At 43.1% G+C, this 15,741-nt stretch overlaps 1 protein-coding gene across 2 annotated transcripts in view; it reads right to left on the bottom strand.

Moving 5' to 3' along the window:
* The window catches only part of LOC130294530 (carbonic anhydrase-related protein 10-like), a 749,095-nt gene that overhangs the window by 170,591 nt on the left and 562,763 nt on the right, over nucleotides 1-15,741 (bottom strand). For both annotated transcript variants that reach the window (XM_056544464.1, XM_056544463.1), the window contains exon 6: nucleotides 11,523-11,595. In XM_056544464.1, coding sequence (XP_056400439.1) covers nucleotides 11,523-11,595 — 73 coding nt within the window. The remainder of the gene's footprint in view (nucleotides 1-11,522; nucleotides 11,596-15,741) is intronic.

Raw genomic sequence — 15,741 nt, 5'->3', positions numbered from 1 at the left:
CTTAACAACCACGGACGTAAATGTACGTCCTGGTTTGGTGGGACTTCCTGCACCAGGACGTACATTTATGTCCTGTGTATGACCGCGAGCATCGGAAGGGTGCTTGCGTCATACATAGCAGTTTCCGGGGACCCGCCGGTAATGGCCGACATCCGCGATAGTGCAGATGTCCGCCATTAACCACTCCGATGCCGTGATCAATACAGATCACGGAATCTGCGGCATTGCAGCACTTTGATTGGATGATCGGATCGCCCGCAGCGCTGCCGCGGGGATCCGATCATCCAGCATGACAGCCGGAGGTCTCCTTCCCTAGCTCCGGCCGTCTCCCGGGGTCTTCTGCTCTGGTCTGCGATCGAGCAGACCAGAGCAGAAGATCACCGATAATACTGAGCAGTGCTGTGTCCTATGCATAGCACTGCACAGTATTAGCAATCAAACGATTGCTATAAATAGTCCCCTATGGAGACATAAAAAGTGTAAAAAAAAAGTTGAAAAATGTAAAAATAAAAAGTAAAAAAAAGTGAAAAATCCCCTCCCCCAATAAAAATGAAAATTGTCCATTTTTCCCATTTTACCCCCAAAAAGCGTAAACATTTTTTTTTAATAAACATATTTGGTATTACCGCGTGCGTACTTGTCCGAACTTTCAAAATATAATGTTAATGATCCCGTATGGTGAATGGCGTAAACGTAAAAAATTTAAAAAGTCCACAAATGCTGCTTTTTAGTTATAGGTGGTCAAAATAGGGAGATTTTAGATTACTGATTTTGTACAAAAAGTTTTAGATTTTTTACAAAAATATAAAAGTATCTAGCCATGGGTATCATTTTAATTGTATTGACCCACAGAAGAAAGAACACCTATCATTTTTACCATAAAGTGTACAGTGTGAAAACAAAACCCTCCAAAATGTGCAAAATTTTGGTTTTCATTGAAATTTCCTCCCTAAAAATTTTTTGGGGGGTTCGCCATACATTTTATGGTAAAATGAGAGGTTTTGTTACAAATTAAAATTGGTCACGCAAAAAACAAGCCCTTATATGGGTCTGTACATGGAAATATAAAGGAGTTATAGATTTTAGAAGGCGAGGAGGAAAAAACTAAAACACAAAAATAAAATTAGCCTGAGGTGTAAATGGGCTTGGTCATTAAGGGGTTACAAAAGCAAACTTCCCTGGGCTGAGAGTTGCACTACAGAACATAGACTGGGGGAGGTGTTGTCAAATACTGATACAGAAGGTAAATGGGACATCTTTAAATCAACTCTAAATAACTATACAGCTAAATATATACCAAAGGGGAACAAATATAAACAATTAAAACTAAATCCTACATGGCTGGCAAATGATGTTAAAAGAGCAATAAACAACAACAAATTGCTTTAAAAAAATACAAATCTGATGGGTCAGCTATAGCATTTCAACAGTACAAGGAGCTTAATAAAATATGTAAAAATGTAGTAAAAAACAGCAAAAATTCAAAATGAGAGACAGGTGGCCAAAGAAAGCAAAACTAATCCTAAATATTTTTTTTAGATATATAAATGCAAAAAAACAAAGGACAGAGCATGTAGGACCCCTTAATAATGATAATGGGGAGGTTGTCACAGGCGATAAAGAGAAAGCGGAGCTACTGAAGGGGTGTTAGGATTCGGCAGGCTGGAGGTGGATCCTCTGTGTCAGAGAGGGATTGGCGTGGACCGTACCGGTGGACCGGTTCTAAGTTGCTACTGGTTTGCACCAGAGCCCGCCGCAAAGTGGTATGGTCTTGCAGCGGCGGTAGCAACCAGGTTGTATCCACCGGTAACGGCTCAACCTCTCTGACTGCTGAGATAGGCGCAGTACAAGGGATTAGTCAAGAGCAAGGTCGGACGTAGCAGAAGGTCAGGGCAGGCAGCAAGGATCGTAGTCAGGGGCAACGGCAGGAGGTCTGGAACACTGGCTTGGGACATACAAAGAACGCTTTCACTGGCACAATGGCAACAAGATCCGGCCAGGAAGGGAAGGGGAAGTGAGGTTATATAGGGAAGTGCACAGGTGGAAACTAATTAGACTGATTGGGCCAGGCACCAACCATTGGTGCACTGGCCCTTTAAATCTTAGAGAGCTGGCGCGTGTGCGCGCCCTAAGGAGCGGAGCCGCACGCGCCAGGACGTGACAGCCGGGGACCAGGACAGGTGAGTGACTTGGGATGCGATTCGCGAGCAGGCGCATCCCGCTATGCGAATCGCATCCCCGCCGGCAGTGTCAGTGCAGCGCTCCCGGTCAGCGGGTCTGACCGAGGCGCTGCAGAGAGAGGAATGCCATGAGCGCTCCGGGGAGGAGCAGGGACCCGGAGCGCTCGGCGTAACAGTACTCCCCCTTAGGTCTCCCCCTCTTTTTGTCCGATTGTCGCTTCACATGGGACGAGGACATTGGGAGCGATTCTAGAGTTTCCTTCTGGAAGACAGAGAAGTCCTGGGTAAACTCATCAAAGGCAGGCAGTACAGAAGGAGTGGGAATGGGGAGGGGGGGCAGAGGGTGAAGCTTGGCACGGGGCAGAGTGTTACCAGGACGGGGGCTATGAGGAGGCAAAATCTCTGCTCGTTTATTGCAAAAAACCTCGGCATAGTCCTGATAGGCCTTGGGGAGACCAGGTATAGGAAGAGACGCTGAGGTTTGACTGACGGGACTGGGAGCAGACGTGAGGCATTTTTTGTGGCAAGAAGCACCCCAGCTATTGATCTCCCCGGTGGTCCAGTCAAGGGTAGGAGAGTGGCGTTGGAGCCATAGCAGACCGGGGAGGACTTCAGAGGTGCAGTTGGGCAAAACAAAAAATTCTATTTTTTCGTGATGCAGTCCAATGCTCATGAGCAGGGGTTCTGTGCGGTAACGCACAGTGCAGTCCAATTTTACTCCGTTGACCGAAGAAATGTAGAGCGGCTTGACAAGACGGGTCACAGGGATGTTGAACTTATTAACAAAAGAGGCCAAAATAAAATTTCCCGCAGAACCAAAGTCCAAGAAGGCCACAGCTGAGAAGGAGGAGGTGGCAGAAGGAGAGGGTTGCTGCTGTAGCTGTGGCAGAAGTTGCTGTAGCATGGCGGTCAACTGCAACAGCTGCTGTCCTTGTTGGGCGAACTGTTGTTCTAGTTGCTCCATCTGTTGAGACTGCTGGGCGACCACCGTGGTAAGGTCAGCGACAACTGGCAGCGGGACCTCAGCGGGATCCATGGCCGGATCTACTGTTAGGATTCGGCAGGCTGGAGGTGGATCCTCTGTGTCAGAGAGGGATTGGCGTGGACCGTACCGGTGGACCGGTTCTAAGTTGCTACTGGTTTTCACCAGAGCCCGCCGCAAAGCGGGATGGTCTTGCAGCGGCGGTAGCAACCAGGTCGTATCCACCGGTAACGGCTCAACCTCTCTGACTGCTGAGATAGGCACGGTACAAGGGATTAGGCAAGAGCAAGGTCGGACGTAGCAGAAGGTCAGGGCGGGCAGCAAGGATCGTAGTCAGGGGCAACGGCAGGAGGTCTGGAACACTGGCTTGGGACATACAAAGAACGCTTTCACTGGCACAATGGCAACAAGATCCGGCCAGGAAGGGAAGGGGAAGTGAGGTTATATAGGGAAGTGCACAGGTGGAAACTAATTAGACTGATTGGGCCAGGCACCAATCATTGGTGCACTGGCCCTTTAAATCTTAAAGAGCTGGCGCGCGCGCCCTAAGGTGCGCCAGGACGTGACAGCCGAGGACGGGGACAGGTGAGTGACTTGGGAAGCGATTCGCGAGCGGGAGCGTCCCGCTATGCGAATCGCATCCCCGCCGGCAGTGTCAGTGCAGCGCTCCCGGTCAGCAGGTCTGACCGGGGCGCTGCAGAGAGAGAAACGCCGTGAGCGCTCCGGGGAGGAGCAGGGACCCGGAGCGCTCGGCGTAACAATGGGTTCTTTAGTTCTGTACATACTAAGGAAGAAGGAGCTGACATTGGACAGGTCAATGCTGGTAACACATCATGTAATGTACTGAACTGGCTTAATGTAGAAATGGTACAAGGTAAGTTAAGTAATATAAATGTAAGCAAATCTCCAGGGCCAGATGGATTGCACCCAAGAGTTCTTAGATAACTAAGTTCAGTAATATCTGTACCCCTGTTCATGATATTTAGAGATTCACTGGTATCTGGTATTGTGCCAAGGGACTGGTGCAAGGCAAATGTGGTGCCAATCTTCAAAAAGGCTCTAGGTCTTCCCCAGGAAACTATAGACCGGTAAGTTTAACGTGCATTGTGGGTAAATTGTTTTAAGGACTTATCAGGGATTACATACAGGAATACATACACAGAGGAATGGCTGTGGATATAGTGTTTCTGGATTTTGCTAAAGCATTTGATACTGTCCCTCATAGACGTCTGACAGGTAAGTTAAGGTCTTTGGGTTTGGAAACTTTAGTTTGTAACTGGATTGAACACTGGCTCATGGATCGTACCCAGAGAGTGGTGGTCAATGATTCGTACTCTGATTGGTCCCCGGTTATTAGTGGTGTACCCCAAGGTTCAGTACTGGGCCTGCTGTTGTTTAATTCATTTATCAATGATATAGAGGATGGCATTAACAGCTCTGTTTCTATCTTTGCAGATGACACCAAGCTTTGTAGCATGGTACAGTCTATAGAGGATGTGTATAGGTTACAAGATGACTTGGATAGACTAAGTGTCTGGGCATCCACTTGGCAAATGAGTTTCAATGTGGATAAATGTAAAGTTATGCATCTGCGTACTAATAACATGCATGCGTCATATGTCTTAGGGAGGATTAAACTGGCAGAGTCACTGGTAGAGAAGGATCTGGGTGTACTTGTGGATCACAGACTTCAGAATAGCATGTAATGTCAGGCTACTACTTCCAAGGCCAGCAGGATATTGTCCTGTATAAAAAGAGGCATGGACTCGAGGGACAGGGACATAATACTCCCCCTTTTTAAAGCATTGGTACGGCCTCACCTGGAATATGCTGTTCAGTTTTGGGCACCAGTCCATAAAAGGGACACTGGGGAGCTGGAAAGGGTGCAGAGACGTGCAACTAAACTAATATGGGGCATGGAACATCTTAGCTATGAGGAGTGATTAAAGGAGTTACAATAGTTTAGTCTTGAGAAGAGACGTTTAAGGGGGAATATGATAAATGTATATGAGTATATTAATGGCCCATACAAAAAATATGGAGAAAAACTGTTCCAGGTTAAACCCCCTCAAAGGACGAGGGGGCACTCCCTCCGTCTGGAGAAGAAAAGGTTTAGTCTCAAGGGTCGACACGCCTTCTTTACCATGAGAACTGTGAACTTATGGATCAGTCTACCTCAGGAACTGGTCACAACAGGAAAAATTTACAGCTTTAAAACAGTTACATTTAAACTATGTAACTATGAAGCGCGTCCAGCTAAGGGTTAACTACAGTATAATACTGCCAGTGATTACCAACTGGGATTCCCACCATGGAACAACGAGGAGGTAATCCTCCAACACCAACAAAGCGAAGAACACCATAGAATAAGACGGGGAAACTGCTTACCACTGCTCACACCCTGTACTACACCGGTGACTGCAACACACACTGACATTATTATCTAGGCTATATTGCAAACAGTAATTCACCCCTGCCCTTCATATATCGGCAGAACATGCAAGAAGATCTGCGCTGCCGACGTGCACCGGAGCTCCATGCAAGGAATGCACGGAGCGCATATAGCTCACCACTGCTAACACCTGCTGCTGACTCATTTGCTTGTTCTGTGCAGAACTACTGAACTATCTACTATTGGCTAAATAGTCCAGACTACAAAGGGTAAGAGGTGTTTTACACGTAACCTTTTTTCCCAAAACCCTATTAATATAAACTATTTTTATCTGGTACCAGAGTCTGGAGGACTAAAGGTCACCGCAGACCAGGAAACACAACATTTTATGTATCAAGTCGTTTACCTATTGGCTATATATTTAAAGGGGTTATCCAGGAAAAAAACGTTTTTATATATACATCAACTGGCTCCAGAAAGTTAAACAGATTTGTAAATTACTTCTATTAAAAAATCTTAATCCTTTCACTATTTATGAGCTGCTGAAGTTGAGTTGTTCTTTTCTGCCCTTTGCTCTCTAATGAAACCTGTCTCAAGAACTGTCCAGAGTAGAAGCAAATGCCCACAGCAAACCTCTTCTACTCTGTGCAGTTCCCAAGACAAGCAGAGTTGTCAGCACGGAGCACTGTTGCCAGACAGAAAAGAACAACCCAACTTCAGCAACTGATAATTAATGGAAGGATTAAGATTTTTTTAATAGTCTTTTTAAAGTCATTTACAAATCTGTTTAACTTTCTGGAGCCAATTGATGTAAAAAAAATAGTAATTTTTCTGGAATACCCCTTTAAAGTGATATTATACAGTTATTCTAAACCATTTTATTATATTATGTTTGATCTTATATTATATTAGATGTATACTTTTTCACTCCTTGGGGACGGAGACCATCATAACCCTAAGTACGGGAGCATTTTTTGCAATTCTGACCACTGTCACTTTAAGCATTAACAACTTTTACTTTTTATTCTGATTCCGAGATTGTTTTTTTCGTGACAGATTCTACTTTATGTTAGTGGTAAATTTTGGTCAATACTTGCATAATTTCTTGGTGAAAAATTCTAAAATTTTATGAAAAAATTGAAAATTTTGCATTCTTCTAACTTTGAAGCTCTCTGCTTGTAAGGAAAATCGACATTCCAAATAAATTATATATAGATTCACAAATACAGTATGTCATAAAGTTGACATATTTTAACTTTTGGAAAACATCAGACGGCTTCAAAGTTCAGCAGTCATTTTCAAATTTTTCACAACATTTTCAAACTCTGAATTTTTCAGGGACCAGTTCAGTTTTGAAGTGGATTTGAAGGGCCTTCATATTAGAAATACCACATAACCCAATTATAAAAACTGAACCCCTCAAAGTATTCAAAATGTGCTCTGCAGGTGCACTAGAGGGCTCAGAAGGGAGGGAGCGACAATGGGCTTTTGGAGAGCGAATTTAGCAAAAATGTTTTTTTGGGGCATGTCGCATTTAGGAAGCCCCCATGATGCCATAACAGTAAAAAAAAAAAAACACATGGAATACTATTTTGGAAACTACACCCCTCACAGAATTTAATAAGGGGTGCTTTTGACAGATCTTTGGAACAGTGGGCTGTGCAAATAAAAAATTTCATCAGACACCTGTAAATGCTCACTGTACCCCTTGTTACATTCTGTGAGGGGTGTAGTTTCCAAAATGGGGTCACATGTGGAGGGGGTCCACTGTTCTTGCACTATAGGGGCTTTGTAAACACGCATAGCCTTCAATTCCATCCTAATTCTCTCTCAAAAAGCCCAATGGCGCTCCTTCTCTTCTGAGCATTGTAGTTTGCCCGCAGAGCACTTTACATCCACATATGGGGTATTTATATACTCAGACAAAATGGGGTTACAAATTTTGGGGGGCTTTTTTCCTATTACCACTTGTAAAAATGAAAAATTTGGGGTAACACCAGCATTTCAGGGAAAAATTATTTTTTTAATTTTCATGTTCAACTTTAACAGAAATTTGTCAAAGACCTGTGGGTTGTTAAGGCTCACTATATGCCTTGTTACATTCCGTGAGGGGTGTAGTTTCCAAAATGTTTTTTTTTTTCATGTCACCACCCCTGTGCAAATCACCAATTTAGGCCTCAAATGTACATGGTGCTCTCTGAGCACTCCTGAGCCATGTAGTTCGCCCGCAGAGCATTTTACACCCACATATGGGGTATTTCCGTACTCAGAAGGAATTGCGTTAGAAATGTTGGGGGTCTTTTTCTCCTTTTAGCTCTTGTGAAAATGAAAAGTATGGGGCAACACCAGCATGTTAGTGTAAATTTTTTTTTTTTTTTACACTAACATGCTGGTGTAGCCCCCAACTTTACCTTTTCATAAGGGGTAAAAGGAGAAAAAGGAGAAAAATCCCCCCAAAATTTGTAACACACTTTCTCCTGAGTACGGAAATACCCCATAAGTGGCCCTAAACTGTTGCCTTGAAATACGACAGGGCCCTGAAGTGAGAGAGTGCCATGCGCTTGAGGCCTAAATAAGGAATGTGCAATAGGGGCGGACCCGGTTACAAGGATGGGGCTTGTCTCCACCAAAACCCTACAGCAGTGTTTCCCAAACAGAGTGCCTCCAGCTTTTGCAGTCTATGGCTGTCCGGCAACACTGGGAGTTGTGGTTTTTCAACAGCTGGAGGCGCTGTTTAGTAAACACTGCCGTATGAGACGTTTTCATTTTTATTGGGGGGGGGACGTGTAAGGGGGTGTATATGTAGTGTTTTACTTTTTATTATATGTTAGTGTAGTGTTTTAGGGTACATTCACACAGGCGGGGGTTCACAGTAAGTTTTCCGCTCGGAGTTAGAGCTGTGGTGTAAAATTTGCCGCAGCTCAAACTTGTAGAAGGGAACCCACTGTAAACCCGCCCGTGTGAATGTACCCTGTACATTCACATGGGAGGGGGGCCCCCCAAACCTTCAGCTGTGGCAAAATGACAACTTCCAGAATGCACTGACAGAAAGTACATGCTGGGAGTTGTAGTTTTACAACAGCTGCAGGCACGCTGGTAGGGAACCACTGAGTTAGAAAACAGACTCTAGCTCAGTGATTCCAACCCGTGTGCCTCCAGCTGTTGCAAAACAATAACTCCCAGCATGTACAGTCTGTCAGTGCATTCTGAGAGTTGTAGTTTTGCAACAGCTGGAAGCACACGGGTTGGAATCACTGAGTTAGGAAACAGACTCTAGCTCAGTGTTTCCCCACCAGTGTGCCTACAGCAGTTGCAAAACTGCAATTCCCAGCATGGCCAGACAGTCAGGGATGCTGGGCATGTAGTTCTGCAATATCTGGCCCTTCAGAACTACAGCTCCCAGCATGCCTGGACAGTCTGGGAATGCTAGGAGTTGTAGTTATGCAACAACTGGGGAAGAACAGTTTGGAGACCGCTAAGTAGTGGTCTCCAAACTGTAGCCCTCCAGATGTTGCAAAACTACAACTCCAAGCATGCCCAGACTGTCCAGGCATGCTGGGAGTTGCAGTTCTGAAGGGCCAGATATTGCAGAACTACATGTCCAGCATCCCTGACTGTCTGGCTATGCTGGGAATTGTACGTTTGCAACATCTGGAGGGCTACAGTTTGGAGACCACATATAGTGGTCTCCAAACTGTGCCACTTCAGATGTTGCAAAACTACAACTCACAGCATGCCCAGACAGTCAGTGCATGCTGAAAGTTGTAGTTTTGCATCATCTGGAGTACCACAGTTTAGAGACCACTACACAGTGGTCTCCAAACTGTGACCCTCCAGATGTTGCAAAACTACAACTCACAGCATGCCCAGACAGCCTTTGGCTGTGTGGGCATGCTGGGAATTGTAGTTTTGCAGCTTTTAGAAGGCCACAGAGAAGATCACTTACCGCGATCTTCACTGCAGCCTTCTCCACGCCGCACTTTCCTGCTGCCGCTCTGATGATGCAGCCGATGTCGCCGCTGCTCCGGGATGCCGCCTTTGCCGGTCTGGGTAAGCAGACCATGATCCCCCCTCGCCGCCTGTGTTCCCCCCGCTTTGCCCCGACTTTGAACGGTGGGCAGAGCGGGGGAAATTAACTCTAACCCCCCGCCCCCCTCCTGCCATTGTTCGTCAGCCTGACCAACCAATGGCAGAGGATAGGAGGGGGTGGCAACACTGCCACCTCACTCCTATCCTTTAGAATGGTTGGAGCTGTCTCTGACAGATCCGATCATTCTTATTTTCCGGGTGATCGGGTCACCAGTGACCCAATTGGCCCGGATTGCAGCAAATCGTTGGTCTGAATTGACCTACGATTTGCTCTGATCACCGACATGGGAGGGTCTCAGGACCCCCTAGGCATTGCCACAGGATGCCTGCTGATAGATATCAGCAGTCATCCCGGTCCAGTCACCGCCCAGCGAGCTGCGGTGATCGGAAATACGGAGGGCGTATGGATACGCCCTCAGTCCTTAAGTGACGGGACGCGAGGGAGTATGCATATGCCCTTCGTCTCCAAGGAGTTAATGTAAGATATTCAGGCTATTGTAGCACGCAAGGGCCCTGCAATTCTGCATAAGCCAAAACATTATTTATGTTATATTTTATTTCACCTCAGTAAATTTTAAATATATGACCTAGAAAAATGGAATACAATTTTTATTTTTCATTTATTAAACACTCCTGGGGTATTGGAGTCTATTTTTCCAGTAACCTCTTATATTTCGGTTAAGTGAGCTGCGCCTTAGTTTAAATTTAAGTTATACATCAGCTCAGATGGTAAATTGGGGGGTGGGGGGGCTGCCAGAACCCTAAAGGACAGCTCACACAGGCTGGAAAAAGAGAGGAAAGCACACAAAAAGTAGTTTGCACTGGTGAATCAGAAAGCCTGTGTACAACTATTGAGAGCTCATATAACACATTGTACATGATGTAGAAGCATTTTTCATAAAGACATAGGGAAAATTTATTATTATTATTATTATTATTTATTTTGCAGCATACTAAGTGCAAACCCATAGTCTTTATAGTGCATGATAAAAAAGCACTTCATGTCAAGAGGAGACCAAGAAGTGTTGAGCAGCGGAGACCAGGTGCCATATAAAGACAGTGGTGGGGGATCTGCGGCAAGAGCAAGCAGGTGTATTTTACTTTTTTTTCCAAGCCTGGCCACTGTAAAAAAAAGTTTTCCACACAATCCTTTTCAACTACTGCAGGATAAGATGATTAAACTAATGAAGAACAATCTCCTTTAGTATATGGAACATGATCCATGTCTCTTTCCAATTAGGGAAAGCTGGAAACATTCATTCACTCACTAATATTGAATGCAAAGCAACATCAACAAACAATAAAGCTCAGTCTAGATGAAGATATGAACAATATGGTTGGCAGGAAATGTGACTTTTAATCTACAACTATAAGATATATTGCACGGGGTTGCAATGCCATTAGCTGCAATCATTCCAGTTCAATGACAGTAAAATGAGCATTTCTAGAAGCTTGCAGAGCCAAACTACAAACCAACTGCTCACCGAATACGGGCAAAAGAATCTCGGGTGCCTGCCAGAGAAGCTTTTTATAGATGTAATGTTCCAACAAAGCTCTGCTAATATTGCACACTTGGTACATGCAGTATCTCAATGTTCGGCTCATTGAAAAAAATTAATATGTTATGAATTCACCCAATCGCTTTAACACTATCCCTCCATCATTCTTGATTATTACACTTCTGTACACATTGTACTACTAGACCTTTCCCTAGATGTTGTTCAACAGAATTATATTATCAATCAGTTGTATGATCAGGTCAAATTTCCACTGGAGACTTGATAACATATCACACATTTCATTTTGATCATATTTCTGCTCCAACGTCTGCAAGTTAAAAGGATATTGCTTTACCCCATGGGATCTTCAGAATTCTTACTTCTAAAAGATATCCTTGTGATGGTTTCTCTGTTCAACATCCTGTTGAGAAATGGATTGGAGTTATCCGCCACCTTCAAAGGAGGAGACCCCAGAATTAGTGTTGGTAATGCAGTGAGAATAAAACATATATTTTTTCTCTTAGTTTGCCAAATGCATTCTGATGTGAAACATAGCTGAACTCATGCATGATTCATTATGCAAATGCAAAAATCTAGTTATATTTTATTTGTAAGCACGATGTAATGTACTGCATGCAGTAGGGTTGGAAAGAAAAGAAACATCTATTACTACAAATATTGTAAAGTTGTATATTTACTCATTATATTTCTATCTAAGCTTTCTGAAAAAGTTACCTTCTCAATCTCAAGGTTGAAAATTGTAATCTGATTAAATACATTTTTAGCTCAAATAGGTTTTCCTACTTCTCATAGACGTCTTGTTTTTGCCTGGCATTAAGCAGGTGAGATAAACACTATGTAATCTACTGCATATCTTGGAAAATTAGAAATTCTAATTCTTTGAATTATTCACTAGCCACATATAAACTTTATCACGTATTTTAAAAAAGAAGCACACACCAACAAATCCTCACATTGCATTCTAGGAATGCAATGCTATATATATATATATATATATATATATATATATATATATATATATATATATATATATACAGTGGGGCAAAAAAAGGATCGACCACCAATTGTGCAAGTTCTCCTACTTAAAAAACATGAGAGAGGCCTGTAATTTTCATCATAGGTATACCACAACTATGAGAGACATAATGAGGGGGAAAAAAAAAACATAAAATCACATTTGTCTGATATTTAAAGATTTTATTTGCAAATTATGGTGGAAAATAAATATATGGTCACCTACAAACAAGCAAGATCTCTGGCTCTCACAGACCTGTAACTTCTTCTTTAATAGTCTCCTCTGTCCTCCACTCGTTACCTGTATTAATGGCACCTGTTTGAACTTGTTATCAGTATAAAAGACACCTGTCCACAACCTCAAACAGTCACACTCCAAACTCCACTATGGCCAAGACCAAAGAGCTGTCCAAGGACACCAGAAACAAAATTGTAGACCTGCACCAGGCTGGGAAGACTGAATCTGCAAAAGGCAAGCAGCTTGGTGTGAAGAAATCAACTGTGGGAGCAGTTATTTGAAAATGGAAGACATACAAGACCACTGATAATCTCCCTGGATCAGGGGCTCCACGCAAGATCTGTGGTGTCAAAATGATCACAAGAATGGTGAGCAAAAATCCAAGAATCACATGTGGGGACCTAGTGAATGACCTGCAGAGAGCTGGGATCAAAGTAACAAAGGCTACCATCAGAACTCCATAGACCATGTGTCGCACAGCATCAAATTGGTCTGCATTACTGTCATCCCAGAAGGAAGACTATTTTAAAGATGATACACAAGAAAGCCCACACACAATTTGATGAAGACCAGCTGACTAATGACAGGGATTACTCAAACCATGTCCTGTGGTCCTATAAGACCAAGATAAACTTATTTGGTTCAGATGGTGTCAAGTGTGTGTGGCCGCAATCAGGTGAGGAGTACAAAGACAAGTGTGTCTAGTCTACAGTCAAGCATGGTGGTGGGAGAGTCATGGTCAGGGTAAAGGTGATGGACTAGCCATTTCTCCAGACCAAAATCCTAGTGAGCATCTGTGCAGTATCCTCAAACAGAAAGTGGCCACACAATTTGGGCATGTTCACTCAGGGGTGTACTCACTTTTGCTGGCACGGTTTAGACATTTGAGGTGTGTAAAGTCATTTTGAGGGAACAGCAACATTAAGCACTGTTATAAAAGCTGTGCACTCACTCAGAATGTCAGTTCTTCAGTTTTGTCAATTAAAATTTATAAAAACATAAGGGCTGAACACACATGTGTACACACATATGTGAGATACTATATATATATATATATATATATATATATATATATATTATATATATATAATATATACTTGTGTATGACTAATTTGTTTACACTGTTGAACACAGCACTGTGCTCAGCTACTGTTTGTATTTTGCATGCTAGATGTCAATGTCTACCCCAGTTAAATAAGGCCAGCAATCCCAGTGTCATAATTGGTGGGGGGCCCAGTGGTCAGACCCCCACCAGTCAGATCTCTTTTACTCATTCTGTGGATAAGTTGTCATCTTGAGAAGATACCTACCAAGTATTGTGTGGGTTATGTTTGCATAGTATCATGTATATGTGTGCCCTGTTGTTTTAAAACAAATAAAAATGTGATTTAAATTGTCAAAATAGACTTCAGAAATCTAGGGCTACACTGCAGAAATCTAAGAAATGTCTGCAGTGCATTTTGCAGTATGTCTTTTTTTTTAGGAGAAATATGCCATAAAATTTACCCTTTAGCTGCAAAAGCAGCTCTGACCTGTCAAGGAATGGACTTTACAGGACCCCGGAAGGTGTCTTATGGTTTCTCTAGCACATCCCACAGATGCTTGGTCAGTCTGAGGTCGGGATAAGTTGGAAGCCAAGTCAACAGTGTTAACTGGTTTTCATATTCCTCAAACAATTGCTAAACAATTTCTGCAGTGTGGGAGGCCACATTTTCATAGAGACCACTACCATTAACATTGGAACCAATCTTTCATGGACCACCAGCCCCATACCCCAATCTTTCATGGATGTCACTAAATGGCATTTATGAGAAGTATCTGTCGGACATATACTATATATTTGGGAAACCCCACACCTCTAATGGACTAAATACAAAATTGCCTGGAGCATCACTCTGCCAGTACCAGCTTGTTTTTTTCCTATACTTAATCTCTTTTCCAGGTAAGCACATGCACCACATGTGCATCAACATGATATAAAAGAAGAAGAAAAATATCAAGAGACCAGAACACTTTCTTGTATTGCTCTATGGTTCAGTTCTGATACACCTATATGCTTGTTGTAGGTACTTAGGTTTACAGGGGTCATCAAGGGCACACTGACTGATCTGTGGCTATGCAGCAAGCTATTATGAACTGTGCATTCTGACACCAGTGTTGTAAAGCTAGCATAATTTTTCAGCCATTTGGACAAGTTTATTGTTCCCATGAAATTCGATGACCTTCGGTCATGGTTGTCCCTCCTCAGAGTACTTTTGGTAGATAACTTACTAAACACTGCATACAAAGAACACCATACAAGACCCAATCATTAAAATTTTTCCCTCAGTGGGTCCATACATGGACGTAGCCTTAACCCCTTAAGGACATGGACCGTAAATGTATGGTGCTGCAGCAAGTAACTTTGCGCACAGCCCCATACATTAACGGCACAGCTATGAAGCGAGAGAAGGAGCTGTGCTCGCTTCATGCAGTACGGATCCCGGTGGCTGTACCCGTAGACCCACTGGTAATGGCGGACATCAGCGATCGTGCTGATGTCTGCCATTAACTCCTCAGATGCTGTGATCAATACAGATCACGGCATCTGCGGCAGTGCTGCACTTTAAATGACTGATCTGATCGCCCACAACACACTGAGTCTCACTCCTAAATACCTGCTACGATTATGAGTTAAAGTCGAGTGAAACACACAGCAGCACCCTTCCTTGGACGATCCAACTGATGTGTTCTGTAGACTATAATAGAACACATCAGCTGTTACTTCCCCTGGCTATAACTCATGATCACAGTGTCTGGACGACATGTCAACATTTATACTAAATTCTTCTGCATTAATTCTGGGTTAGGCCAGGTTCACACAGTGTAAAATTTGCCAATGTATTTTATTTCATGTACACTTTTGCAACCGTAATAAAAAAAAAATATTCTCAATCATGGCTATAAAAAATTAGTAAAATTAGGCAAATTGGCAAATTCTATGCTGTGTGAACCCAGTTTCACGATTAATATTATCGTTTCCTGTTTCTGTATACTGCCAGTTTTTGTGCTCCAGACATTAAAGTAGTCTTTTAAAAATTAAAATGCACATTTATTATATTTCGTCAATATATTCTTTCCACAGACTATGTACAGATTGTCATCAATCACCCCTCCAATGGCAATTGATTGTGTTCCTGCGGGAAGTTCTGTGTGGACTGTGGCTTATCTCCTACATTCTTTGATGATGCATTTGTTTGAAGTCATGCCTCAAAAGGTTTACCATCACCATATATTGACTTGGACAATATCTGATGTGGATCATCCTCAGGGCCTATAATATTTAT

This window comes from Hyla sarda, chromosome 10 (genome assembly GCF_029499605.1).
Source record: "Hyla sarda isolate aHylSar1 chromosome 10, aHylSar1.hap1, whole genome shotgun sequence".
Taxonomy (NCBI): Eukaryota; Metazoa; Chordata; class Amphibia; order Anura; family Hylidae; genus Hyla; species Hyla sarda.
This window is presented reverse-complemented; position numbering and strand designations above follow the sequence as displayed.